The sequence below is a fragment of the Pan troglodytes genome, chromosome 20, assembly GCF_028858775.2.
Source record: "Pan troglodytes isolate AG18354 chromosome 20, NHGRI_mPanTro3-v2.0_pri, whole genome shotgun sequence".
Lineage (NCBI taxonomy): Eukaryota > Metazoa > Chordata > Mammalia > Primates > Hominidae > Pan > Pan troglodytes.
In genome coordinates this window covers 58,242,894-58,265,911 of record NC_072418.2, presented here as the reverse complement: position 1 = coordinate 58,265,911, position 23,018 = coordinate 58,242,894, and the positions used below count along the sequence as shown (strand labels likewise).

At 58.0% G+C, this 23,018-nt stretch overlaps 2 protein-coding genes across 4 annotated transcripts; both read left to right on the top strand.

Moving 5' to 3' along the window:
- The first annotated feature begins 2 nt into the window (after positions 1–2).
- On the top strand, positions 3–21,126 carry SHISA7 (shisa family member 7). 3 transcript variants are annotated; one of them, XM_024351672.3, is made up of 5 exons: positions 3–256; positions 10,812–11,515; positions 12,940–13,094; positions 16,413–16,562; positions 20,235–21,126. In XM_024351672.3, exons 2-5 carry the CDS (start codon positions 10,845–10,847, stop codon positions 20,873–20,875), a joined length of 1,617 nt encoding a protein of 538 aa, XP_024207440.2. In that variant the 5' UTR covers positions 3–256; positions 10,812–10,844; the 3' UTR covers positions 20,876–21,126. The 3 variants fall into 3 exon arrangements, with proteins under 3 accessions (XP_024207440.2, XP_024207441.1, XP_054529526.1); XM_024351673.3 differs by having other exon boundaries at positions 10,383–11,515; XM_054673551.1 differs by lacking the exon at positions 3–256 and adding an exon at positions 6,776–9,313.
- On the top strand, positions 20,954–22,986 carry LOC107972940 (uncharacterized). The gene is made up of 3 exons (XM_024351179.2): positions 20,954–20,962; positions 21,123–21,594; positions 21,790–22,986. Exons 1-3 carry the CDS (start codon positions 20,954–20,956, stop codon positions 22,038–22,040), a joined length of 732 nt encoding a protein of 243 aa, XP_024206947.1. The 3' UTR covers positions 22,041–22,986.
- Positions 22,987–23,018: the final 32 nt, after the last annotated feature.

Here is a 23,018-nt window from a genome sequence, read left to right as displayed (position 1 = left end):
GTCCCCAGCAGGTGGGGAGGGGGAGGTGCCTCTTCTCGGCTCGAAGCCGGCGCGAGGCAAAGGCGAGGGCTGGCGGCTGACACATCTGCACGGACGCGGCGCATCTGCTCGGAGGAGAACTGCGGCCGGGGTCGCCCCCAGCCGGCGCGCGCACGCCCAGCCCAGCTGCCGGCAGACACGCGCTCCGCCGCCGCCTCCGGCCGCCCCCCACGCCGCCACCCCCGGCTCCCCAAGGGTCCCGCATCCGGAAAGCGAGGTGAGCGAGACCGCACCCAGGTGCGGAAGGGAAACTGAGGCAAGGGGACATGGAGACGGGAGGAAGGAAGACACAGCCATGTGGATGGGTGGATGGATGGATGGAAGGATGGATGGACGGATGGAAGGAAGGGCTGAAAGCCTTGTAGTCCCGGCTCCCCCAGACGCAGGAGTTCCGGGACCCACATGGGGGCTCCCAGAATTCTGCAGATCTAGGAGTTGGAACTCTGCAGACCCCCAGGGAGAGCTCCTCCGTTCCAGATTTGCAGCCCTTGCCTCTTCCCCAACCTTGGAGACCTGAGAGGCCACCCCTGAGTCCTCAGAGACACCGGCGTCAGAGCTGTCAGTCAGCCCGCCCCGCGTTGGGCAATCGGAGCCCCCACCGCCGACCCTGGGAGCCCAGACCCCTCCCAGAAGGTCCGGTCCCCTGGCCCCCAGCGTCGGAGCGCCCAGCATCCCTCTCCCCAGGGATCTAGGAGGAGCCCCTGGGACCGGGCGGCGGCGCCCCCGGCCCCCGCCTTCCGGATCCAGGTGTCCCCCCTCCTCACCCCCCAAGCCCGAAGCCTCGCGTCTCCGGGGCCCCGCGCGCGTCGCCATGGCAACGAGAGTCTATTTTGCGCTGGGAACACACAGCTCCCGCCGCAGCGCCCCCCCCCCCACCCCACCAACCCGGGCCTGAATGGGAGTGGGGGACCCGGGAGGGGGCTCGGGGGTCCGGGTCGGGGGCGAGTGGAGACACAGACACTCAGACAGAGATCAGACGACAGCAAACCTGGGACAGAGATAGAGACGTGGAGCCAGGAAGGAGAGACAAGCGGGATGTGGAGACAGAGGGGTGACGGAGACCGGGCGGGGGAAGGAGGGAAATGGAGGCGCGCAGGGAACTGAGGCTCGGAGCTGGGGATAGCCCGGGACAGAGGCGCCGGGACGGAGAGAGACGCGGAGAGAGACGCCGAGATGCGAGGAGACCCGCAGCGACAGACGAGGGCTGAGACCCCCGCTAGAGACAGAGACGGGCGGGGGAGGCGGGGGTCCGGGAGGAGGCGTGGACGGGGCGCCCCGGGACGCGAAGATGCAGAGACCCAGAGACAAGCACGCGGGCCGGGCGGCGCAGGGATCTGGGCGGGGGCGCCGGGACCCGCCGCCGCCTGGGCTGCGGGTCGGGGGAGGGTCCTCCTTCCTCGCTCGGTCCCTGCCTTCCCCGCGGCCCGCGAGGCACGGCGCCCCCGTGCAGCCCCCAGGGTCTCCCCGCCCCGCCGCCCCTGGCGCCCGGAACTGGGGTCCCCGCGCCCTCCAGCAAGAGCCCGCCCCTTCTCTCTGGGCTTTCCCCACCCGCCCGGGCCCGCCTCCTCTTGAACGCACACCCCTACCCCAAACCGACCTGTCAATCCCAGAGGAGCTCCACCGTTCGCACTCGGACCGGCGCCCGCCCGGCCCAGCCCTGGCCTCTCTCTCCATACCCACTGCGCCCCTCAGCCCCCCACCCACCCCCTGCGGACCCCACTCCAGCCCAGCTCCCGAGACCCCAGAGGCGCCGACTCTCTCGGGCGTCTGTCCCCTCGGTAGGTCAGGTCCTCCCCTCTCTGGCTCTCTCTCCTCTCAGGGTCTCTGAACCCCACTTCTCTAGGACGCTGCATCCCCTCTGAGCATTTGTCTCCCGCCCCCCGCCCGTCTCTTTTGCGTCTCTCTCTGGGTCTCTGTCCCCTTTGTCTCTGGGTCTCTGTCCCCTCTCTGGGTCTCTGTCCCCCTGTCTCTGGGTCTCTGTCCCCCTGTCTCTGGGTCTGTGTCCCTCTCTCTCTCTGGGTCTCTGTCCCCCCGTCTCTGGGTCTCTGTCCCCTTGTCTCTGGGTCTCTGTCCCCTCTCTGGGTCTCTGTCCCCCTGTCTCTGGGTCTCTGTCCCCCTGTCTCTGGGTCTGTGTCCCTCTCTCTCTCTGGGTCTTTGTCCCCCTGTCTCTGGGTCTCTGTCCCCCTCTCTCTCTGGGTCTCTGTCCCCTCTCTGGGTCTCTGTCCCCTTCTCTCTCTGGGTCTCTGTCCCCCTCTCTCTCTGGGTCTCTGTACCCTCTCTCTCTGGGTCTCTGTTCCCTCTCTCTCTGAGTCTCTGTCCCCCTGTCTTTCTGGGTCTCTGTCCCCCTGTCTCTGGGTCTGTCCCCCTCTCTCTCTGGGTCTCTGTCCCCCTCTCTCTCTGGGTCTCTGTCCCCTCTCTCTCTGGGTCTCTGTCTCCTGTCTTTCTGGGTCTCTGTCCCCGTCTCTGGGTCTCTGTCCCCCATCTCTCTGGGTCCCTGTCCCCCTGTCTCTCTGAGTCTCTGTCCCCTCTCTCTGGGTCTCTGTCCCCGTCTCTGGGTCTCTGTCCCCCTCTCTCTGGGTCTCTGTCCCCCATCTCTCTGGGTCCCTGTCCCTCTGTCTATCTGGGTCTCTGTCCCCCTCTCTCTGGGTCTCTGTACCCCCTTCTCTCTCAAACACACACAATCTGCCCTGCCTTTGGCTCTCTGTCCCCTCTCCCAGGACCTCTGTTTCCCCTTCAGTATCCCTGTCCCTTTCTCTGAGCTTCTGGGCATCCTGGCCCCCAGCCCCCAGCCAAGAGGGTTGGGAGGGGACGCAGCAGGTGGAGTGTGCAGCACAGAGCTGGGCAGGGGGCTGGTGGGGGGTGGGGGAGGAGCTCCCAGAAGCCCAGGGACCCTGCCCAGGCTGGCTCTCTGACCTGTGTCCCCACATCTGTGTCTGTCAGGTCCTGAGCTGGGGTTCAGCGGGGCATGCAAGATGCAGACGTGAAGCCTGGGGTCCCGGGCCCCTTCCCCCTCAGCTGTGGAGGAGGAGAGCGCCGTTGTGTGCGTGAGAGCCGAGGTGGGGGCGGGTGTGGGGCGGAGGTGTCACATGGCGCCTTCCACACTCTCCATTGCTGGTGAGGGTGTATTTGCACACGTGTGTGCACCCCTGAGGTTGCGTGGCTGTGAGCTGTGATGTGTGTGGTCGCGGGCCCACGTGGAGCCAGGTGGGGCAGGTCCCTGGTCCTGTCCCAGAGCTGTAAGTGGTCCCAGTGTGTAGGGGTTGAAATGTGCAGAAGCCCATGTTTGTGTTGTGTGTCCACGTGGAGTGGTGTGCATGTGCGTCCGTGTGCCGGGAGGAGGCCACAGGAGTGCCACCAGGTCCTTTCGTGTTGTGTCTGGGACTATCTGGGTGCCCTGTGCTCTGTGTCAGCGTGTTCGGCAGTGTCTCTGCGCAGCTTTGTGTGAGGTCAGGGAAGAATTCATCCAGTGTCTGGATGGGGCCGCTGTGTCTGCAGGTGCACGTCCTCTCTCCACCCACCTATAGGTGCTGCCCTGACCAGGAGGGGTAGAGAAGCTATGTGTGGTGTGTGTGCGTGTGGTGTGTGTGTGTGGTGTGTGTGTGTGTGTGTGTTGTGTGTGTGTGGTATGTGGTGTGTGTGTATCTGGTGTGTGTGGTATGTGTGGTGTGTGGTGTGTGTGTGGTGTATGTGTGGTCTGTGTATGGTGTGTGTGTGGGGTGTGGGGTGTGGTGTGTGTGTGGTGTGTGGTTTATGCACTGTGTGTGGTGTGTGGGGTGTGTGTGGTGTGTGGTGTGTACAGTGTGTGCAGTGTCTGGGGTGTGTGTGGTGTGTGTGATGTGTGTGGTATGTGTGGTGTGTGGTGTGTGAGTGTGGTATGTGTGGTGTGTGGTGTGTGAGTGTGGTATGTGTGGTGTGTGGTGTGTGAGTGTGGTATGTGGGGTGTGTGGTGTGTGCAGTGTGTGCAGTGTGTGGTGTGTGTGTGGTGTGTGGTGTGTGTGGCATGTGCGGCGTGTGCAGTGTGTGCAGTGTGTGGAGTGTGTGGGGTGTTTGTGGTGTGTGGGGTGTGTGTGTGGTGTGTGTGGTCTGTGTGTGGTGTGTGTGGTGTGTGGTATGTTGGTGTGTGTGTGCGGTGTGTGCAGTGTGTGGTGTGTGGGCTGTGTGTGATGTGTGTGAGGTGTGTGTGGTGTGTGGTGTGTGGTGTGTGTGTGGTGTGTGTGGTGTGTGTAGGTGTGTGCGTCTATGGTGTGTGTGTGGTGTGTGTGTGGTGCATGTGTGGTGTATGTGTGTGGTGTGTGTGGTGTGTGGTCTGTGTGGCATGTGTGTGGTGTGGGGGGTCAGTGTGGTGTGTGTGTGTGTGGTGTGTGTGTGGCCTGTGTGTGGTGTGTGTGTGTATGTGTGGCCTGTGTGGCGTGTGTGTGGTGTGGGGGGGGTCAGTGTGTGGTGTGTGTGTGTGTGGTCTGTGTGGCGTGTGTGTGGTGTGGAGGGTCAGTGTGTGGTGTGTGTATGTGTGGTGTGTGTGTGGTGTGTGTGTATGTGTGGCCTGTGTGGCGTGTGTCAGTGTGTGGTGTGTGTGTGGCGTGTGTGTGTATGTGTGGTCTGTGTGGCGTGTGTGTGGTGTGGGGGGTCAGTGTGGTGTGTGTGTGTGGTGTGTGTGTGGTCTGTGTGTGGTGTGTGTGTATGTGTGGTCTGTGTGGCGTGTGTGTGGTGTGGGGGGGTCAGTGTGTGGTGTGTGTGTGTGTGGTCTGTGTGGCGTGTGTGTGGTGTGGAGGGTCAGTGTGTGGTGTGTGTGTATGTGTGGTGTGTGTGTGGTGTGTGTGTGTATGTGTGGTGTGTGTGTGGTGTGTGTGTATGTGTGGTCTGTGTGGCGTGTGTGTGGTGTGGAGGGTCAGTGTGTGGTGTGGAGGGTCAGTGTGTGGTGTGGTCAGTGTGTGGTGTGTGTGTATGTGTGGTGTGTGTGTGGTGTGTGTGTGTGGTGTGTGTATGTGTGGTCTGTGTGGCGTGTGTGTGGTGTGGAGGGTCAGTGTGTGGTGTGTGTGTATGTGTGGTGTGTGTGTGTGGTGTGTGTGTGTATGTGTGGTCTGTGCGGCATGTGTGTGGTGTGGAGGGTCAGTGTGTGGTGTGTGTATGTGTGGTGTGTGTGTGTGTGGTGTGTGTGTGTATGTGTGGTCTGTGCGGCGTGTGTGTGGTGTGGAGGGTCAGTGTGTGGTGTGTGTGTATGTGTGGTGTGTGTGTGTGGTGTGTGTGTGTATGTGTGGTCTGTGCGGCGTGTGTGTGGTGTGGAGGGTCAGTGTGTGGTGTGTGTGTATGTGTGGTGTGTGTGTATGTGTGGTGTGTGTGTGTGGTGTGTGTGTGTGTGGTCTGTGCGGCGTGTGTGTGGTGTGGAGGGTCAGTGTGTGGTGTGTGTGTATGTGTGGTGTGTGTGTGTGGTGTGTGTGTGTATGTGTGGTCTGTGCGGCGTGTGTGTGGTGTGGAGGGTCAGTGTGTGGTGTGTGTGTATGTGTGGTGTGTGTGTGTGGTGTGTGTGTATGTGTGGTCTGTGCGGCGTGTGTGTGGTGTGGAGGGTCAGTGTGTGGTGTGTGTGTATGTGTGGTGTGTGTGTGTGTGTGGTGTGTGTGTGTATGTGTGGTCTGTGTGTGGTGCGTCCGCGTGTATCGCTGAGTTTGAGGGGAGGTGCGCCACTGCTCCTGCTCTCCCTCCCTGTCCCCCTGCTGGAGTTGTCAATGGCCTAGAGCTGTGTCTCCTTGGGTGTGTGCACCACGTGCGTGCAGTTGGAGCAGCCAGTGGGACTCTGTCAGCAGAGGGAGAAATTGTGTCCATGGAGCCTGGCGGAGTTTTGGCACGGAATGCGGAGTGAGCAGAACTGCCAGCCCATACAGCAGCCTCTGTGCAGATGAGACAAAGGCACCCCCCACCTTGCCCAATCCGCTCTCCCAGGTCTGTGGTTTGGCACGCAGATGGCACCCTTGTGTGAGCTTGGAAGGGGCACTCCTTACCCCAAATGGATGCAGCCCCACTGGCACACGCCCTGGGAAGCAGAGCCCAGAAGGATTTCAGCCTCTCAGCCAGACCCCCTTGTGCAGTGCACGACCTGCCCAACCCTACATGGTAGCCCTCAATGAATGAAGGAATCTGCAGTGCTGCATGCATGTGCCACTTCTGGAAGGGATGTGTCTCTGTGTGGGGGAAAAAGGCATCCATGCTGTACAGGTCACAGTGCTCAGAGACCTGAGTTCAAAGCCCAGCCCCACTCTTTGGGCACCTTGGGTCTCAGGCAAATGATGTGACCTCTCGGAACCTCAGCGTCCTCATCTGAAATGAGTGTGTCAGTACACACACATGTGGCCAGCAGAGATGACAGCTATGAAAGTTGCAAAGCAAGTGAGGAATTGGGAGCATGTCTGGGGCTGCTGTTACCGCTAGGACAGGAAGGCTGGCTGAAATGACATGCTAGGGACACCCTGAAGGAAGGGAGAAAGGAGGCAGGTCAGAGCAGGATCTGTGGAAAGGAAGGGGCTCCCAGACGAAGGAAACAGCACGTGCACAGGCAGGAAGGTGGAGCGTCTTGAGCATGAACTTGGAAGGTATGAAGGGAAAAGGAAAGGATGAGAAGAGGAGCTACTGGCAGAGTTGGGGTTTTATTCCAGGTGTGACAGGGAACCAGAATGTGGACAGGGGAGTGGTTGATGCCATTTGACCTGTTTCCTTTTTTTTTTTTTTTTTTTTTTTTTTTTGAGATGGAGTCTCACGCTGTCACCCTGGCTGGAGTGCAGTGGTGTGATCTCAGCTCACTGCAACCTGAGCCTCCGGGGTTCAAGCGATTCTCCTTCCTCAGCTTCCTGAGTAGCTGGAATTAAAGGCGCCCGCCACTGCGCCGGGCTCATTTTTGTACTTTTAGTAGTGACAGTGTTTCACCATGTTTGCCAGGCTGGTCTCAAACTCCTGACCTCAAGTGATCCGCCTGCCTCGGCCTCCCAAAGTGCTGAGATTACAGGCGTGAGCAACCGTGCCAGTCCCTGTTACCTTTTTAATTGTGGGGAAATACACCATTTAACCATTCTCAAAGTGTTTGATTCGGTGGCATCAGCGTATCCATCAGGTTGTGGAGCCATCACCACTGTTTAGTTCCAGGGTATTTTCCTCACCACACAAGGAAGCCTGGCCACCCTTTAGCGGTCACTCCCCATCCTCCTGTCCCCAGCTCCGGGCAATTATTAATCGGCTTTCAGTCTCTGTGGATTTGACTATTGTGATATTTCATATTAATGAAATCATACACTACATGAGATTTATGGCTGGACTTTTCCACTGAACGTCATGTCTTCAAGGTTCGTGCATGCTGTGGCTTGCATCTCAGCCCTTGGTACCTGTCACGGTTGAGTAATATTCTGTGGCATGGGTAGGCCGTCGTTGGTTTGTCCGTTCCTCCATAATGGGTGATTGCATTGTTTGCAGTATTTGGCTGTTGTGCAAGGTGCTGTTATGAACATTCAAGGATAAGGTTTTGTGTGGACACACGTTTTGAATTCTTTGGGGTAGACACTGCAGAGTGGAAGTGCATGGTAATCCTAGTTAACTTCTTATTTTTTTTTTTGAGATGACGTCTCACTCTGTCAGCCCAGGCTGGAGTGCAATGGCACGATCTCTGCTCACTGCAAGCTCCACCTCCCGGGTTCACGCCACTCTTCTGACTCAGCCTCCCGAGTAGCTGAGACTACAGGTGCCTGCCACCACACCCGGCTAATTTTTTGTAATTTTAGTAGAGACGGGGTTTCACCGTGTTAGCCAGGATGGTCTCGATCTCCTGACCTCGTGATCCACCCGCCTCAGCTTCCCAAAGTGCTGGGATTACAGGCATGAGCCACTGCACCCGGCCAACTTTTTTTTTATTTTTTGAGACGGAGTCTCACTCTGTTGCCCAGGCTGGAGTACAGTGAGTGCAATGGCATAATCTCGGCTCACTGCAACCTCCACTTCCGGAGTTCAAGCGATTCTCCTGCTTCAGCCTCCTGAGTAGCTGGGACTACAGGCGCACGCCACCATGCCCGGCTAGTTATTTTTGTATTTTTAGTAGAGACGAGGTTTCGTCATATTGGCCAAGCTGGTCTTGCAAGTGATCATATTGGCCAGGCTGACCGCAAGTGATCCGCCCACCTTGGCCTCCGAAAGTGCTGGGATTACAGGCGTGAGCCACCACGCCTGGACCAATTCTAGTTAACTTTTTAAGGAACCGCCAAACTCTCTTCCACAGTGTGGGGTCAAGCCACTTCTAAGACTCCCATTAAACACCCAGGAGGAAGTGTCCAGTGGGCAGTGGGGTATTCTAGCACCGAGTCAGGGGAGGGGTCCAAGCTGGAGCTGAAAAGGAAAGGTGAGGCCCCAAGCAGGAGGGCGATGGAGCTCACTGAGGCTCTGGAAGGTTCACCTTCCAACCCTCTGCCCATCCCCACCAGCAGCAATGTTGTTGACAGTGGTGTGGTCCCTAGACACACACACGATGGATGGTGGCATATAATAGAAAATAACACCGAGTGATATTTATTGACTCAATCCCATCCACCCCCTCCATCCCTTTATGCTGCTTTCATTTCTTCACGGCTTCCTTCATCATTCCTTTTTATTTCTTCACAATTGGCGTCAACATGTGTCCCATTCATTTGTGTCCATCTGCTGACTGTCCCCCCTCACTAGCACGTAAACCCCCGTAAAGGCAGGAACCCTGTGGGCTTACTCACTGCTGCATCCTCAGCCCAGGGAGGCTGCTCAGGAGACATTTATTGAATGAAGATTTGCAGAACGAATGCACACCCCGCGCATCATGCCTGCTCCTGGGAAGCTCTATGGCAGCCTCTCGGCAGCTAGCTCAGGGCGGGGGCTGTTCAGATCAGGTTCTTGCAGAGAGGAAATGTAAGACTCCGTGGGCAGTCACCCCAGACCCCTGGGGGGTTCCTCCTGCAGGTAGAGCTCAGACGTTTCCTTCTCCCGGAACCCAAGGCCAGGCATCCTTCCCACCTCTATCATCCCTCTAGGTCCACGGGGGTGGGCGTGTCTGGGACTTGGCTGGACTGTTGCCATAGAAACAGCTGGAAGACCTGCCCACCACCACCACCAACTCCCACCTCTCTTCTGCATCACCTTTTCTCTCTCTTTTGAGACAGGGTCTCACTCTGTCAACCCAGGCTGGAGTGCGGTGGTGAAATCACAGCTCCCTGCAGCCTTGATCTCTGGGACTCAAGTTATCCTCCCACCTCAGCCTCCTGAGTACCTGGGACTATAGGTGCGCACGACCACGCCGGGCTAATTATTATTATTATTATTATTTTGTAAAGACAGGGTTTTGCTGTGTTGGCGAGGCTGGCTGGTCTCCTGCTTGAGCGATTTGCCCACCTTGGCCTCCCGGAGTGCTGGGATTTAGAGGCGTGAGCCGCCGCACCCGGACGACCCTTTCTCAGCCTGTATCTCCCTTCTGAAATAGCAGCAGCAGCAAACACTTTCATATTTCACCTGCAATATGCCAGGCACTGTTCTAAGCTCTTTACACATATTCCCTCAGTTCATCCTCCTGACCACTCAGAGATAACCATCCTTATCCCCATTTTACAGATGGGGGACTTGGGGCACAGGGAGCTTAGATAAGAGCCTGTCAGTGTCAGGCAGCTGGCAGGAGGTCCAGTCGGCAGAGGAACCACCCTGCTGTGGTTGTGGTTCAGCTGTGGGCAGAGACGCCGTAAGAGTGGTGTGTGTGTGCGTGTGCATGCCAGGGAGAGAGAGAGAGAGACAGAGAGGGAGAGAGACGGAGGGAGGGAGGGCACCTAAGATCCCTTGATTATCAGATCTAAATAAAGGAGAGAAATTGGCATTTCGGGGCACTGAGGACCATAGGGGTGTAAGTCAGTGGTTCTCCACGGGGGCAGCTGTGGCCTCCTCCCACCAGGGGAACATTTGGCAATGCCTGGAAACATCTTACATTGTCACAACTCGGGGGAATGTGGTGCTGCTGGCACGGAGAGGGCGCTGCTAAGCATCCTGCAGCGCTCAGGACAGGCGCTCACCACAAAGCAGCATCGCTCCCCGAATGTCAGTGCTGAAAAACCGTGCACTGCCTCTTCCCACCTGCCTGGTCTATAAACTCAAATTCTCAACTTCTCTCTCTCCTCCTCCCTCCCTCTCCTCCCCCTCCTCCTCCTCCCCTTCTTTTCTCCCTCCTTCCCCGTCTCCCTGACTCCTCCTTTCCCACCCACCCCTCATCTGTCTCGCTTCCTTCCCTCCCTCCGTGGTCCCCACTCCCCTCGCCACCCTCCCCTCCCCTCGCCACCCTCCCCTCCCCTTCGCGCGCCTCCCTCCAGCTGCTTCCCCTGCCCTCTCCTCTTCGCCGCCCCCGTTTCTTCTCCTTACATCGCGCCTCGCCTCGCTTCTCGTCCTAATGTCTGCACACCCCTCTGGTGTCTGTCGACCCTCCCAATCGCTTCTCCCGCATTCATCTCTCGCCTGATCCCGGTTCTGTCCGCCCATGCTCATTTCTCTCCCCCAGCCGTGCCCGGGCGCGTTTCCATTACTCTCCCATCGTCGCCCACCGCGCGTGGGGCGGCCAACTTGGGCCCACGCAGCTCAGCTCCCTCCGCCCTTCCTGCCTCCTGGCGCCTGTTGCTCCCCACACTCTGCCGCCCCCCGCCCGCCCTCCCCAGCCTCTCTGCCCACCCATCTCTACGTTTCTCACCCTCTGACCGTTTCTCTCCCGCCCAGCGCTCCAACCTCTGCTCTCGTTCTCCCCGCAGCCTGGCGGCCCAGTGCGACCCCCTGCAAGCCCCATGCCGGCCCTCCTGCTCCTCGTACTCCTGGCCTCTAGCGCCGGCCAGGCCAGGGCGCGCCCGTCCAACGCCACGAGCGCCGAGCCCGCGGGCCCGCTGCCCGCCCTGCTGGCGCACCTGCGGCGCCTGACCGGGGCGCTGACGGGCGGCGGGGGCGCGGCGAGCCCAGGCGCCAACGGCACCAGGACCGGCCCCGCGGGCGGGGCGGGCGCGGCGGCCCGGGCGCCCCCTCCCGCCGAGCTCTGCCACGGCTACTACGATGTCATGGGCCAGTACGACGCCACCTTCAACTGCAGCACCGGCTCCTACCGCTTCTGCTGTGGCACCTGCCACTACCGCTTCTGCTGTGAGCACCGTCACATGCGCCTGGCGCAGGCCTCCTGCTCCAACTACGACACGCCGCGCTGGGCCACCACGCCGCCGCCGCTAGCTGGGGGCGCCGGGGGCGCTGGGGGTGCGGGCGGGGGGCCAGGGCCCGGCCAGGCCGGGTGGTTGGAAGGGGGCCGGACTGGGGGTGCCGGGGGCCGCGGGGGCGAGGGCCCCGGGGGCAGCACAGCCTACGTCGTGTGCGGGGTCATCAGCTTCGCCCTGGCCGTGGGCGTCGGCGCCAAAGTGGCCTTCAGCAAGGCGTCCCGTGCGCCCCGGGCGCACCGGGATATCAACGTGCCCAGGTGCGTGTGCTCTCGGGCGGGAGGACTGCGAGCCTGGGGCGGGGCCCAGCAAGGGAGGTGGAGCCATCCGAGGAGGAGGGGCTGCAGGGATAGGGCGTGGTCAGAGACCCAGGTGGCGGCCGCCGGCGTAGCTGAAGGTGGGCAGGGGCTGAGAAAGTCGAGCCAGAGCCGGCCCGGCTGTTGCGGAGTGATGCAGGGAGAGGGAGAAGCTCAGACTCTCATTCATTCGACACATATTTCTTGAGCACCTTCTGTGGGCCAGGAGCTGGGGATACACCAGTGAACAAAACAAGGTCTCTGCCCTGGTGGAAAAGCCTGACTTCCAAATCCAAGTTCACAGCCTACAGGCTATGTGACAGTGGATGAGTTGCTTAACGTCTCTGTTCCTCAGTTTCCTGTCCGCACAATGAGACTAATCATCGTCCCCACCTATTCGGATTGTAATTAACTGAGTTGATTCGTGCAGAGTCCTGGCACACGGTAAGGGCTCATTAACTATCAGTGGCCCAGTCCGTAAGCATGTGCAGTGTAATTTTAGATGACTGCTGTGAAGAAAATCAGCGGAAAGTGTTGAGAGAGAGGGCGCTGGATTAAACGAAGTGATCCGAAAAGGCCTCTGAACGGAGACCCGAAGGGAGGGAGCGAACCACGCAGAGATCTGTGGGCGAGAGGTTTTGGGCAGGGGAACCGCGTGCAAAGGCCCTCGGTGGCCTGTAGGGCAGGGAAGCGCCCGTGCAGCTGGCGGCGGTGGGCAGCAGGAGGTGAGGAGAAGCAGGCGGGCCCGGGTTTATCCTAAGTGTGATGGGGCCACTGCAGGGTCCTGAGCTCGGGCGTGATGCCATCTGTCCATTTTTTTAATTATGCGGGCTGCGCGTGAGACTGGATTGTACGGGGCTAGGGTGGGAGTGGGGAGACCCGTGAGGGGGCTGTTGCAATGATCCAGGTGAGAGATTGCAGAGGTGGTGAGTAGTGGTCTGATTTGGGATATGTTTTGGAGGTTCGATCCGTAGGATTGCTGAAAGGTATGAAGGTGGGGGAAAGAAGAGTCAAGGTGATTTAATGTTTGAGGTCCGCATCACTGGGTAAATGGAGCACCCTTTGTTGCCATGCGGAAGGCTGCAAAAGGAACGGGAATGGGGTCCCAGATTCAGGGTGGGGCGAGCCCACAGGGAAGTGAGAGGGACTACAGAAGCGATGGCTTCCACATGAGTTAAGGCAGCAGCGCTTCAAGCAGGAAGTGTGGCCTGAGAAAGGGGGTCATTCTAGGGGGTGTGGCCAACGAGAAAGGGGCGTGGCCAATGGCGAAAAAAGCAGGCTGAGTGACAGATTACCCAAGGGCGAGAGCAGGGAGCGGAAAGGAGCCTTCGTGGTACCCCTGCCACCCTCAGCCCCCAGGCCTTTGACCACCTCTCTGCCACCTTTAGAGCTCTGGTGGACATTCTGAGACATCAGGCGGGGCCTGGGACCCGCCCGGACCGGGCCCGAAGCAGCTCCCTGACCCCGGGGATCGGCGGTCCCGACAGCATGCCCCCCAGGACGCCCAAGAACCTCTACAACACCGTGAAGACCCCCAACCTCGGTGAGTGGAACGTGGGATCCGGCGCAGCCTCCGTCTCTGGCCACGCCCCTTCATCATGTAGCCCCGCCCTCCATGGCGGCTCCACCCCCATCGCCCAGGACCCGCCCTCACCCCCTACGCCCGCCTTGCACTGCCAGGTCCTGCCCTGCGAAAGGCGGACCGGGGCTAGGAACTCCGTAGAGAGCCAGACCCTCTCCTTGCCCTCCTGTGGACCCCCCTGGGTGGGCTCCATGGGCACCTTGGTGATGTAGGTTTAGACATTCTCAAGCCCCTGCGCTCGGTGTCAGACCACCCAACAGCCAACTACACACAAGGGCACAACTACCAAATTCGAATTTGTCAGGAGCCAGACCGACTGAGTTTGAATCCTGACTCTGCCACTGTGTGACCTGGGGCAAGTGACTTCACCTCTCTGGGCCTCAGTTTCTCCATCCGTAAAATAAGAAACATAACAATACTCACTTCATAGGGTTATAGTAAAGAGCAAATGAATTGGCGAGGCAGGTGTTTAGAATAATGTGTAACACAGAAAAAAATACTATGTAAGTGTGGGCTGTTGCTATTGTTAAATATATATAATTATATATTTAAAATATGATATATCATTTAATATTGTATATCATTTAAATATGATCTATATTATTATAATTTATGATGAATGCATCAGTGGAGAGGTCCAAGGAGCTGTCAGGGGAACTGAGAAGATGTGGTCTGGTTTGGGGGCAGAAGGGCTTCTCCGAGGGAGAGGTATTTGAGCAAAGGGCTGGAGGAGGAGAGGCGTCAGAAGGGCTTCTCCGAGGGAGAGGTATTTGAGCAAAGGGCTGGAGGAGGAGAGGCGTCAGAAGGGCTTCTCCGAGGAAGAAGAGGTATTTGAGCAAAGGCCTGGAGGAGGAGAGGCGTCAGAAGGGCTTCTCCGAGGAAGAGGTATTTGAGCAAAGGCCTGGAGGAGGAGAGGCGTCAGAAGGGCTTCTCCGAGGGAGAGGTATTTGAGCAAAGGGCTGGAGGAGGAGAGGCGTCAGAAGGGCTTCTCCGAGGGAGAGGTATTTGAGCAAAGGGCTGGAGGAGGAGAGGCGTCAGAAGGGCTTCTCCGAGGGAGAGGTATTTGAGCAAAGGGCTGGAGGAGGAGAGGCGTCAGAAGGGCTTCTCCGAGGGAGAGGTATTTGAGCAAAGGCCTGGAGGAGGAGAGGAGTTACTGGGGCTGGGAAGCGCCGGGTGGCAGAGCTTGTGAGGTGACCAGACTTGAGGCCAGGGAGAGGGTGGTTGGTGACCTCAGAGAGGGCCTTGAGCGCCAGGCTGGGCTGAGGAACTCCGCCTCCGTCCTGAGGGTGATGGAGAGCTGCGGAGGAGTTCCAGCAGAGGAGCAACACAGCCAGCAGTGGGTGGGAGAACCGGTCCTCTGGAACCCATGCAAAGGGCAGAGATGAGAGGAAAGAGGCCCAGGAGGAGGCTGGGATGATGGTCCAGGCAGCAAGAGGACAAGGACGGAGCTGGGATCAGGGGTGGAGAGGAGAAGAGATATCTGAGCTGGATCTTGAGGCAGATGGGAAGAAGGGCTTCAAGGCAGTGAGAACAGCATGGTGGCATGTGCAAAGACCCTGTGGCAGGACCACGCTGGGCTCACTGGAGAGAGCAGTGCAGCTTGAGGGAAGGGATGGGAGATGGGGCTGCAGACATCCAGTGGGTCCAGGTTTTGAAGCCTCAAACACCATTCCTGGGTTCACCTTTGTCCCGTGGGTGATGGCAAGCCAATGGGAAGGCTGTTGAGCAGTGGAAGGGCAGTTACTTCGGTGAGGCTGATCGTGGAGATGGATGGGCTGGATGGCCAGAGGCTGCTTTGGTGATCCAGGAGGGAGAGGACACATCAGGGCAGAGATTCAGATGTCAGAAGGAACCAAGTGGACATGAGTGGGAGGTGGAGGGAGGTAGCAAGGTGACCCCCTCAGATCTCTAGCCTGGGCACCAGGGAGAGGGGTGCTAGGAACTTGGGACAGACCACTTACCCAGCCCTGAGCCTGTGCCCACACTTTCCACCTTCAAGACCCCCAGCCTCAGTTTTCCCCACGTGGCCAATGGCATGGGTTGATCTGTGGAGCTCTAACGAGGTCCTGCATGTGGGGCCGACCTTGGGGCCAGAGTCCTTCCCAGAGATCAGGGCCACGGTGCCAGCTGGGAGTCAGTGATGGCAGTGACATCACCTCCCTTCTCGGTCCCCCCAGATAATCTGCACCACAGCTACCTGCACCTCAACGTCAACAGCCCCAAGCACCACGCCGCCACACTGGGTGCGGAAGAGGGCCCGGCTGCGGGAAAGAGCAGGCCTCCTTCCCTTCCCCCTTTGTGTTGGGCCAGCCATGCCAGGTGCCCAGTATAGAGCAGGAGTGAGACCCCTGTGAGCCCAGTCCTCATGGCGCTCATGGTCTGGCCAGGTCACCAAGTGAGCCTGTTTCCTCGTGTGGATGCCGAAAGTGGTCATCTCTCTCCCACATTGTTGAGGAGAGGGCGCATGGAGCCTGGGGCCAGGCACTCAGTGGGTGCTGACAAATGCCCAGTACCCCCCTCTTGGGGCCCTCTTCCCCAGCATCAAGCCCGTCTCCTGAGCAGAGGGGCTGGGGTGAGAAGAGGGAGCCTGAACTGCTGGAATTGATGGGCTACAATCTCAGATTTCTAACTCCCCAAAGAACTGCTGGGTCTGAGGGAGGAGGGGCTGCGGGCCTGGACGCCTGGGTCTGAGGGAGGAGGGCTGAGCCTGGATCCTGGGTCTGAGGGTGGAGGGGCTGGGGGCCTGGACTCCTGGGTCTGAGGGAGGAGGGGCTGGGGGCCTGGACTCCTGGGTCTGAGGGAGGAGGGCTGAGCCTGGATCCTGGGTCTGAGGGTGGAGGGGCTGGGGGCCTGGACTCCTGGGTCTGAGGGAGGAGGGGCTGGGGGCCTGGACTCCTGGGTCTGAGGGAGGAGGGGCTGGGGGCCTGGACGCCTGGGTCTGAGGGAGGAGGGGCTGGGGGCCTGGACGCCTGGGTCTGAGGGAGGAGGGTCTGGGGGCCTGGACGCCTGGGTCTGAGGGAGGAGGGGCTGCAGGCCTGGACGCCTGGGTCTGAGGGAGGAGGGTCTGGGGGCCTGGACTCCTGGGTCTGAGGGAGGAGGGGCTGAGGCCTGAATTCCTGGGTCTGAGGTGGAGGGGCTGGGGGCCTGCACTCCTGGGTCTGAAGGAAGAGGGGCTGGGTTTCTGGACTCCTGGGTCTGATGGAGCAGGGGCTGGGGGCCTGGACTCCTGGGTCTGAGGGAGGAAGCTGACTGACCCTGGCCCTGCCCCCTCTAACCCAGACTGGCGAGCCTTGCCGCCGCCCAGCCCCTCCTTGCACTACTCCACGCTGTCCTGCTCTCGGTCCTTCCACAACCTCTCGCATCTGCCCCCGTCCTACGAGGCTGCCGTGAAATCCGAGCTGAACCGCTACTCTTCCCTCAAGAGGCTGGGTGAGTCCTAGCAAGGGCAGCGCGGCGGTGAAGGGGAGGGGGCGGGGCCAGAGCCTGGGTTCAGGACCGTGGACAGTGGCCCAAGAGCCTTCCAATGGTTTAGCTTCTCTCCCAGGTTTTACTCCAAGTTCGTTCTGGAATTACCTGTGGTACTTTTGTATCAGAATCACTTCTGATTTTTTTTTTAATGCAACCTTCTGGTCTCCCCTCCCAGGACATATTATGGTGTTCATCAGGACTTGGACTTGCAATTAATAGAAATACTACTTAAGCTAAAGGAAAAAAATATGTTGACTTGATCATGGAAAATCTACAGGTCACCAGATTGCGATGTGGCTGTTTTGGGGGCTCAAGAGCTGTCTCTTAGCTCTCTACGCCACCGGCGGGCCTCATTTTCAGAGAGTCTCCCCTCGTGGTGGCAACGATCACCCTGCAGATGTTCAGGCTGCCATTCTACCAGCTCAGGGACCCTGGCAGAAAAGAGTCTCTCCCAACAATTCCGGCAAAAAATCCCAGGCCTGGATGCCATTGGTGCAAGCTGGGTCACATGCCCATCCCTGAACCCATTCCTGTGACTCTCATTGGACATTTTGCAGTCCGTGGCCCATTGCTGACAGTGGAGCAGCCTTCAAACATCTTAAACTGAGAGCTTCACTAGGAAACACTTTTTCTTCTTTATTACCACTATGTTTTCAAGACAGGGTCTCATTCTGTCACCCAGGCTGGGATGTAGTGGCATGATCATCATTCACTGCAGCCTCTACCTCCCCAGGCTCAAGCATGATCCTCCCACGTCAGCCTCCTGGCTAGCTGGAACTAAGAGCTCGTGCTGCCATGCCTGGCTAATTTTTGTATTTTTTGTAGAGACGGGGTTTCACTGTGTTGCCCAGGCTGGCCTCAAACTCCTGGGCTCAAGCAAGCTACCCACCTCGTCCTCTCAAAGTGCTGAGATTACAGGAGTGACCCACCATACCCAGCCAGAAACATTTTTTTTTTTTTTTTTTTTGAGACAGAGTCTCACTCTTGTCGCTCAGGCTGGAGAGCAGTGGCATGATCTTGGCTCACTGCAATCTCCGCCTGCCGAGTTCAAGTGATTCTCCTGCCTTAGCCTCCTGAGTAGCTGGGATTACAGGCGCATGCCACCACACCTGGCTAATTTTTGTATTTTTAGTAGAGACGGGGTTTCACCATGTTGGTAAGGCTGGTCTCAAACTCCTGACCTTGTGATCCGCCCACATCGGCCTCCCAAAGTGCTGGGATTAAGGCGTGAGCCACTATGCCCGGCGTTTTTTGTTTTGTTTCATTTTGTTTTTTGTTTTTTTGAGACAGAGTTTCACTGTTGTTGCCCAGGCTGGAGTGCAATGGCACCATCTCGGCTCACTGCAACCTCTGCCTCCTGGGCTCAAGCGATTCTCCTGCCTCAGTCTCCAGAGTAGCTGGGATTACAGGCACATGCCACCACTCCTGGCTAATTTTTGTATTTTTAATAGAGACGGGGTTTCACCATGTTGGTCACGCTGGTCTCGAACTCCTGACCTCAGATGACTCACCTGCCTCGGCCTCCCAAAGTGCTGGGATTACAGGCGTGAGCCACCGTGCTCGGCCCAGAAACGATTTTCATATTGTGACCCGTGAGACACACACACACACATATGTGTATATTTTTAATTACAGGAAAGCTTTGAAACTTTTTATTACGGACATTTGCAAACATACATGCGAGTAGAGAAAATTATAAAATGAGTCCCATGTTCCCATCACTCAGCCTTAATAATTAGCCACATTTTGTTAATCTATCCTCCCTCCACCCCACTTTTTGGTGGATCCTTTTTTTTTTTTTTTTTTTTTTAACGAGACAAGGTCTCACTCTTCTGCCCAGGCTGGAGTGCAGTGGTGTAATCATGGCTCACTGCAGGCTCAACTTTCTGGACTCAAGCAATCCTCCGACGTCAGCCTCCCGAGTAACTGGGACTACAAGCATGAGCCACCATGCTTAGCTAAAATTTTTTTTTTTTTTTTTTGTAGAGATGGAGTCTCACTATATTGCCCAGGTCGGTCTTGAACTCCTGGGCTCAAGGGACCCTCCTGTTCAATCACCCAAAGTGCTGGGATTACAGGAGTGAGCCACCTCATCTGACCTTGATGGATTCTTTTAAACTAAATCTCATCCTTTAATATTTCAATCATACACACACACACGCACACACACATACACACACCATACACACACCACACACACACACCATACACATACACCACACACACCACACACACCATACACACACACACCATACACACACCACACACACATACACACCACACACACCATACATACTACACACACACACCACACACACACCACACAACCACACACCCACACACACACCACATATACACCACACACACACCATACACACCATCCACACACACACCACACACACACCCACACACCACACACCATACACACACCACATATACACACACACACCACACACACCACATATACGCACACACCACACACCACATATACATACACGCACACACACACCACACACACACCACACACATACCACGCACACACGCACACACACACCATACACACACCATACACACACCACACACACACCACACACACTACACACACCACACACACACCACACACACACACCACATACACACCCCACACACCACACAACCACACATCCACACCACACACACACACCATACACACACACCACACACACACCGCACACACCATACACACACACCACACACACCATACACAACCACACACACCACACAACCACACACAACCACACACACCACACAACCACACACACACCATACAACCACACACCCACACCATACACACACACCACACACCATACACACACCACACACACACACCATACACACACACCACACACACACCATACACACAACCACACACCACACAACCACACACACACCACATATACACCACATATACACCACACACACAGCATACACACACACCACACACCCACACACACGCACACACACGCACGCACACCACACACACACCCACACACCCACACACACACCACACACACACCACATATACACCACACACGCACACACACCACACACCACACACACACACCACACACACACCACATATACACCACACACACCCACCACACACACACACACGCGCGTCTGCAGTAAGAATTTTATGAACCAACACTTAACCCCTGATTCCCTTATTACATAAACACTTTCTGATAGTTTTCTCTTCTGTTCTATTTGATTTCATTTTTCAAAACGCTGCTCACTACCCGCAAAATCAACTTCACAACCTAACAGGTCACAACTCCAAGTGTCAATCACATTGCTACAGGATGAGAGGGGGTCAGTGGTTCCCCAAAAGCAAGAGTTGGGTTCTACTCCCAAAAGAAGGGATAGGCAGAGGCGGGGGAGGGGGCGGGAAAGAACAGGAAGTCCTCCACATCTACTGACCCAGCATTGTGGGCTGGGCCTGGGAATCTGCATTTTGGCCTCACAGCTAGCCTGATGCCCAGGATCCTTGTGGGGGCACAAGGAGCATAGGAGCGGGATGTGACGAGGTGGGAGGGGGAGGGCTCTGGATGCGCAGGGGACTCACGGCTGTGGCTTTTCCCCCTCTCCCCGCAGCCGAGAAGGATCTGGACGAGGCCTACCTGAAGCGCCGGCCCCTGGAGTTGCCCCGCGGCACGCTGCCCCTGCACGCGCTGCGGCGGCCGGGCACGGGGGGCGGCTATCGCATGGAGGCCTGGGGCGGCCCAGAGGAGCTGGGCCTGGCGCCCGCGCCCAACCCCCGGCGGGTCATGTCCCAGGAGCACCTGCTGGGCGATGGTGGCCGTTCGCGCTACGAGTTCACGCTGCCGCGCGCGCGCCTGGTGTCGCAGGAGCACCTGCTGCTGTCCTCGCCCGAGGCTCTGCGCCAGAGTCGCGAGCACCTGCTGTCGCCCCCGCGCAGCCCCGCGCTGCCCCCCGACCCCACCGCCCGGGCCAGCCTGGCCGCCTCGCACTCCAACCTGCTGCTGGGGCCCGGGGGGCCCCCAACACCGCTGCGCGGGCTGCCGCCACCGTCCAGCCTGCACGCCCACCACCACCACGCCCTGCACGGCTCGCCGCAGCCCGCCTGGATGTCCGACGCCGGCGGGGGCGGGGGCACACTGGCCCGCAGGCCGCCCTTCCAGCGCCAGGGCACGCTGGAGCAGCTGCAGTTCATCCCGGGCCACCACCTGCCCCAGCACCTGCGCACAGCCAGCAAGAACGAGGTGACTGTCTGAGGCCAGGGCCGGGTCTTGGGGGGCTGCGGCCTCCGGGGCCCCCCGTCCCAGCCTGGATCCCCCGACACAGGCGCACACATGCCAGGGGCCTGGGGCCCAGATCGGCCCTTGGACAGGAGTGAAAGCCTCCTTCTGGGATGTCCTGGCAGACAAGATTCCTCCTCCTATTACTTCACTGCTTGAGCCAAGGCCTCCTTCCCATGATGTCATCCCAGAGGAAGAGGCCGGCCCATGAGGTCATCACTAGCAAAAATGTCTGTGTTCTGTGACGTCATCACAGGGACAAAGCCTCGTTCCCATGAGGTCATCACAGAGGAAGAGGCCGGCCCGTGAGGTCATCGCTGGAGGCCATGTCCATGTTCTATGGTGTCCTCAGAGGCTTCCTTCTTGTGGTGTAATAACAGAGACGACGCCTTGTTCCATGACATTCCTTCCTGTGGTGTCACTGCAGAGACAATCTCACCTGGATGATGTCATCTCTAACTCCAAGGCCTCTTTTGGCATCATCGCCATGGGGAAGATATTTTCTCCCTGTGTCTTTGCAGCAGAGAAGTTGCCTCTGTCCTATGATGTCATCATTACAGACAAAGCCATCTTCCTGGGACACGTCGCAGGGGAAAATGCCTCACCGATTGTGTCCTCACTAGACATAAGGTCCCCTTTTCACAACATCATCACAGGGACCCTGCCTCCTTCCTGTGATGCCATCACCAGAGAAGGTGCCTTGCCCTATGACGTCATCAGAGGGACCGTGCCTCTTCCTGTGATGTCATCACCAGAGAAGGTGCCTTGCCCTATGACGTCATCAGAGGGACCGTGCCTCTTCCTGTGATGTCATCACCAGAGAAGGTGCCTTGCCCTATGACGTCATCAGAGGGACCGTGCCTCTTCCTGTGATGTCATCACCAGAGAAGGTGCCTTGCCCTATGACGTCATCAGAGGGACCGTGCCTCTTCCTGTGATGTCATCACCAGAGATGACCACCCACTCTGGGACCTCTCCAGGAGGAGGTCCCTTCTGTGATGTCGCCCAGATGCTACGTGCTCTGAGATGGCACAAAGAGATGCCTCCACTGCTGCCACCATGTTGTAGAAGGCAGGGCAGGCCCAGAGTCCAGGACCACCCCAGGGAAGATGCCAGAGAGCAGAGAGGGGCCCTGTCCTGAGATGTTGTCTGAAGGAAGCATCGCTGGGGAGCCGCCCATGTGGAGGGCCTCCTCCAGAGATGATGGTCTGTGTAGGCTGTTGGCAGTGACACCCCTACCCCCAATGCTGTGATGGCATCACCAGAGCTTCCTCCTCAGAGGCACTGCCCACTCTGGAAGGCCATCGGTATTGGTGGTGTCACCAGAGTTACTGCCTTGTCCCACCATGACTTAGCTTGGTTGCCCCCTCCCCAGACTCCAGGGACATGTCCAGCAGGATCTCTGCCAGACCCTCTGAGGGGAAATGGGGCCTTGGATCCCACATCTGTGCCATGACTCCTGGGAGACAGGACCTCCAGATGGCCTTCTGCTCCCAGGAGGCCACTCTGGATCACCAGGATCCTGGAGTTCTGGCACTCATAGGTGTCCCATGGCCTGGCCTCACTTTTCTTTCTGCCATATCTAGAGACAATCACCTCTGTCAACAAAGTCCTAGCCTTCTACTGGGGGGAGGTGCTTGGGGTACACCTACTCTTGCCCTCACTGACACTGTCAGCATCACACAACACCTGCCACTCATGATGGCACCGCACCCAGGGTCAAGTGTTACCCATGTCTGAGGATGGAATCCTTCCCCAGGATTCCCTATGACCCACAACTATGGTATCATCTTCTTCCAGGATTTACCATGACTAATGGTGTCACCATCTGCAAGACTCCCCATAGCCAATGGTGTCACCATCCTCCATGATTCCTCACAACCATGGTGTCATCATCTTTCAGGAGCCACCACAGCTGACGGTGTCATCATCTCCTAGATTCCACCATGACCAATGATGACATTACCTTCCAGAATCCACTACGCCTGACAGAGACATCCTCTACTGAAATCCACTAGGACTGATGATGCCACCATTTCCCATAATCCCTCATGATTTTGGTGTCATCACCTCCCAAGACCCATGATGCCCAATAGTGTCATCATCATTTGCAGGGATC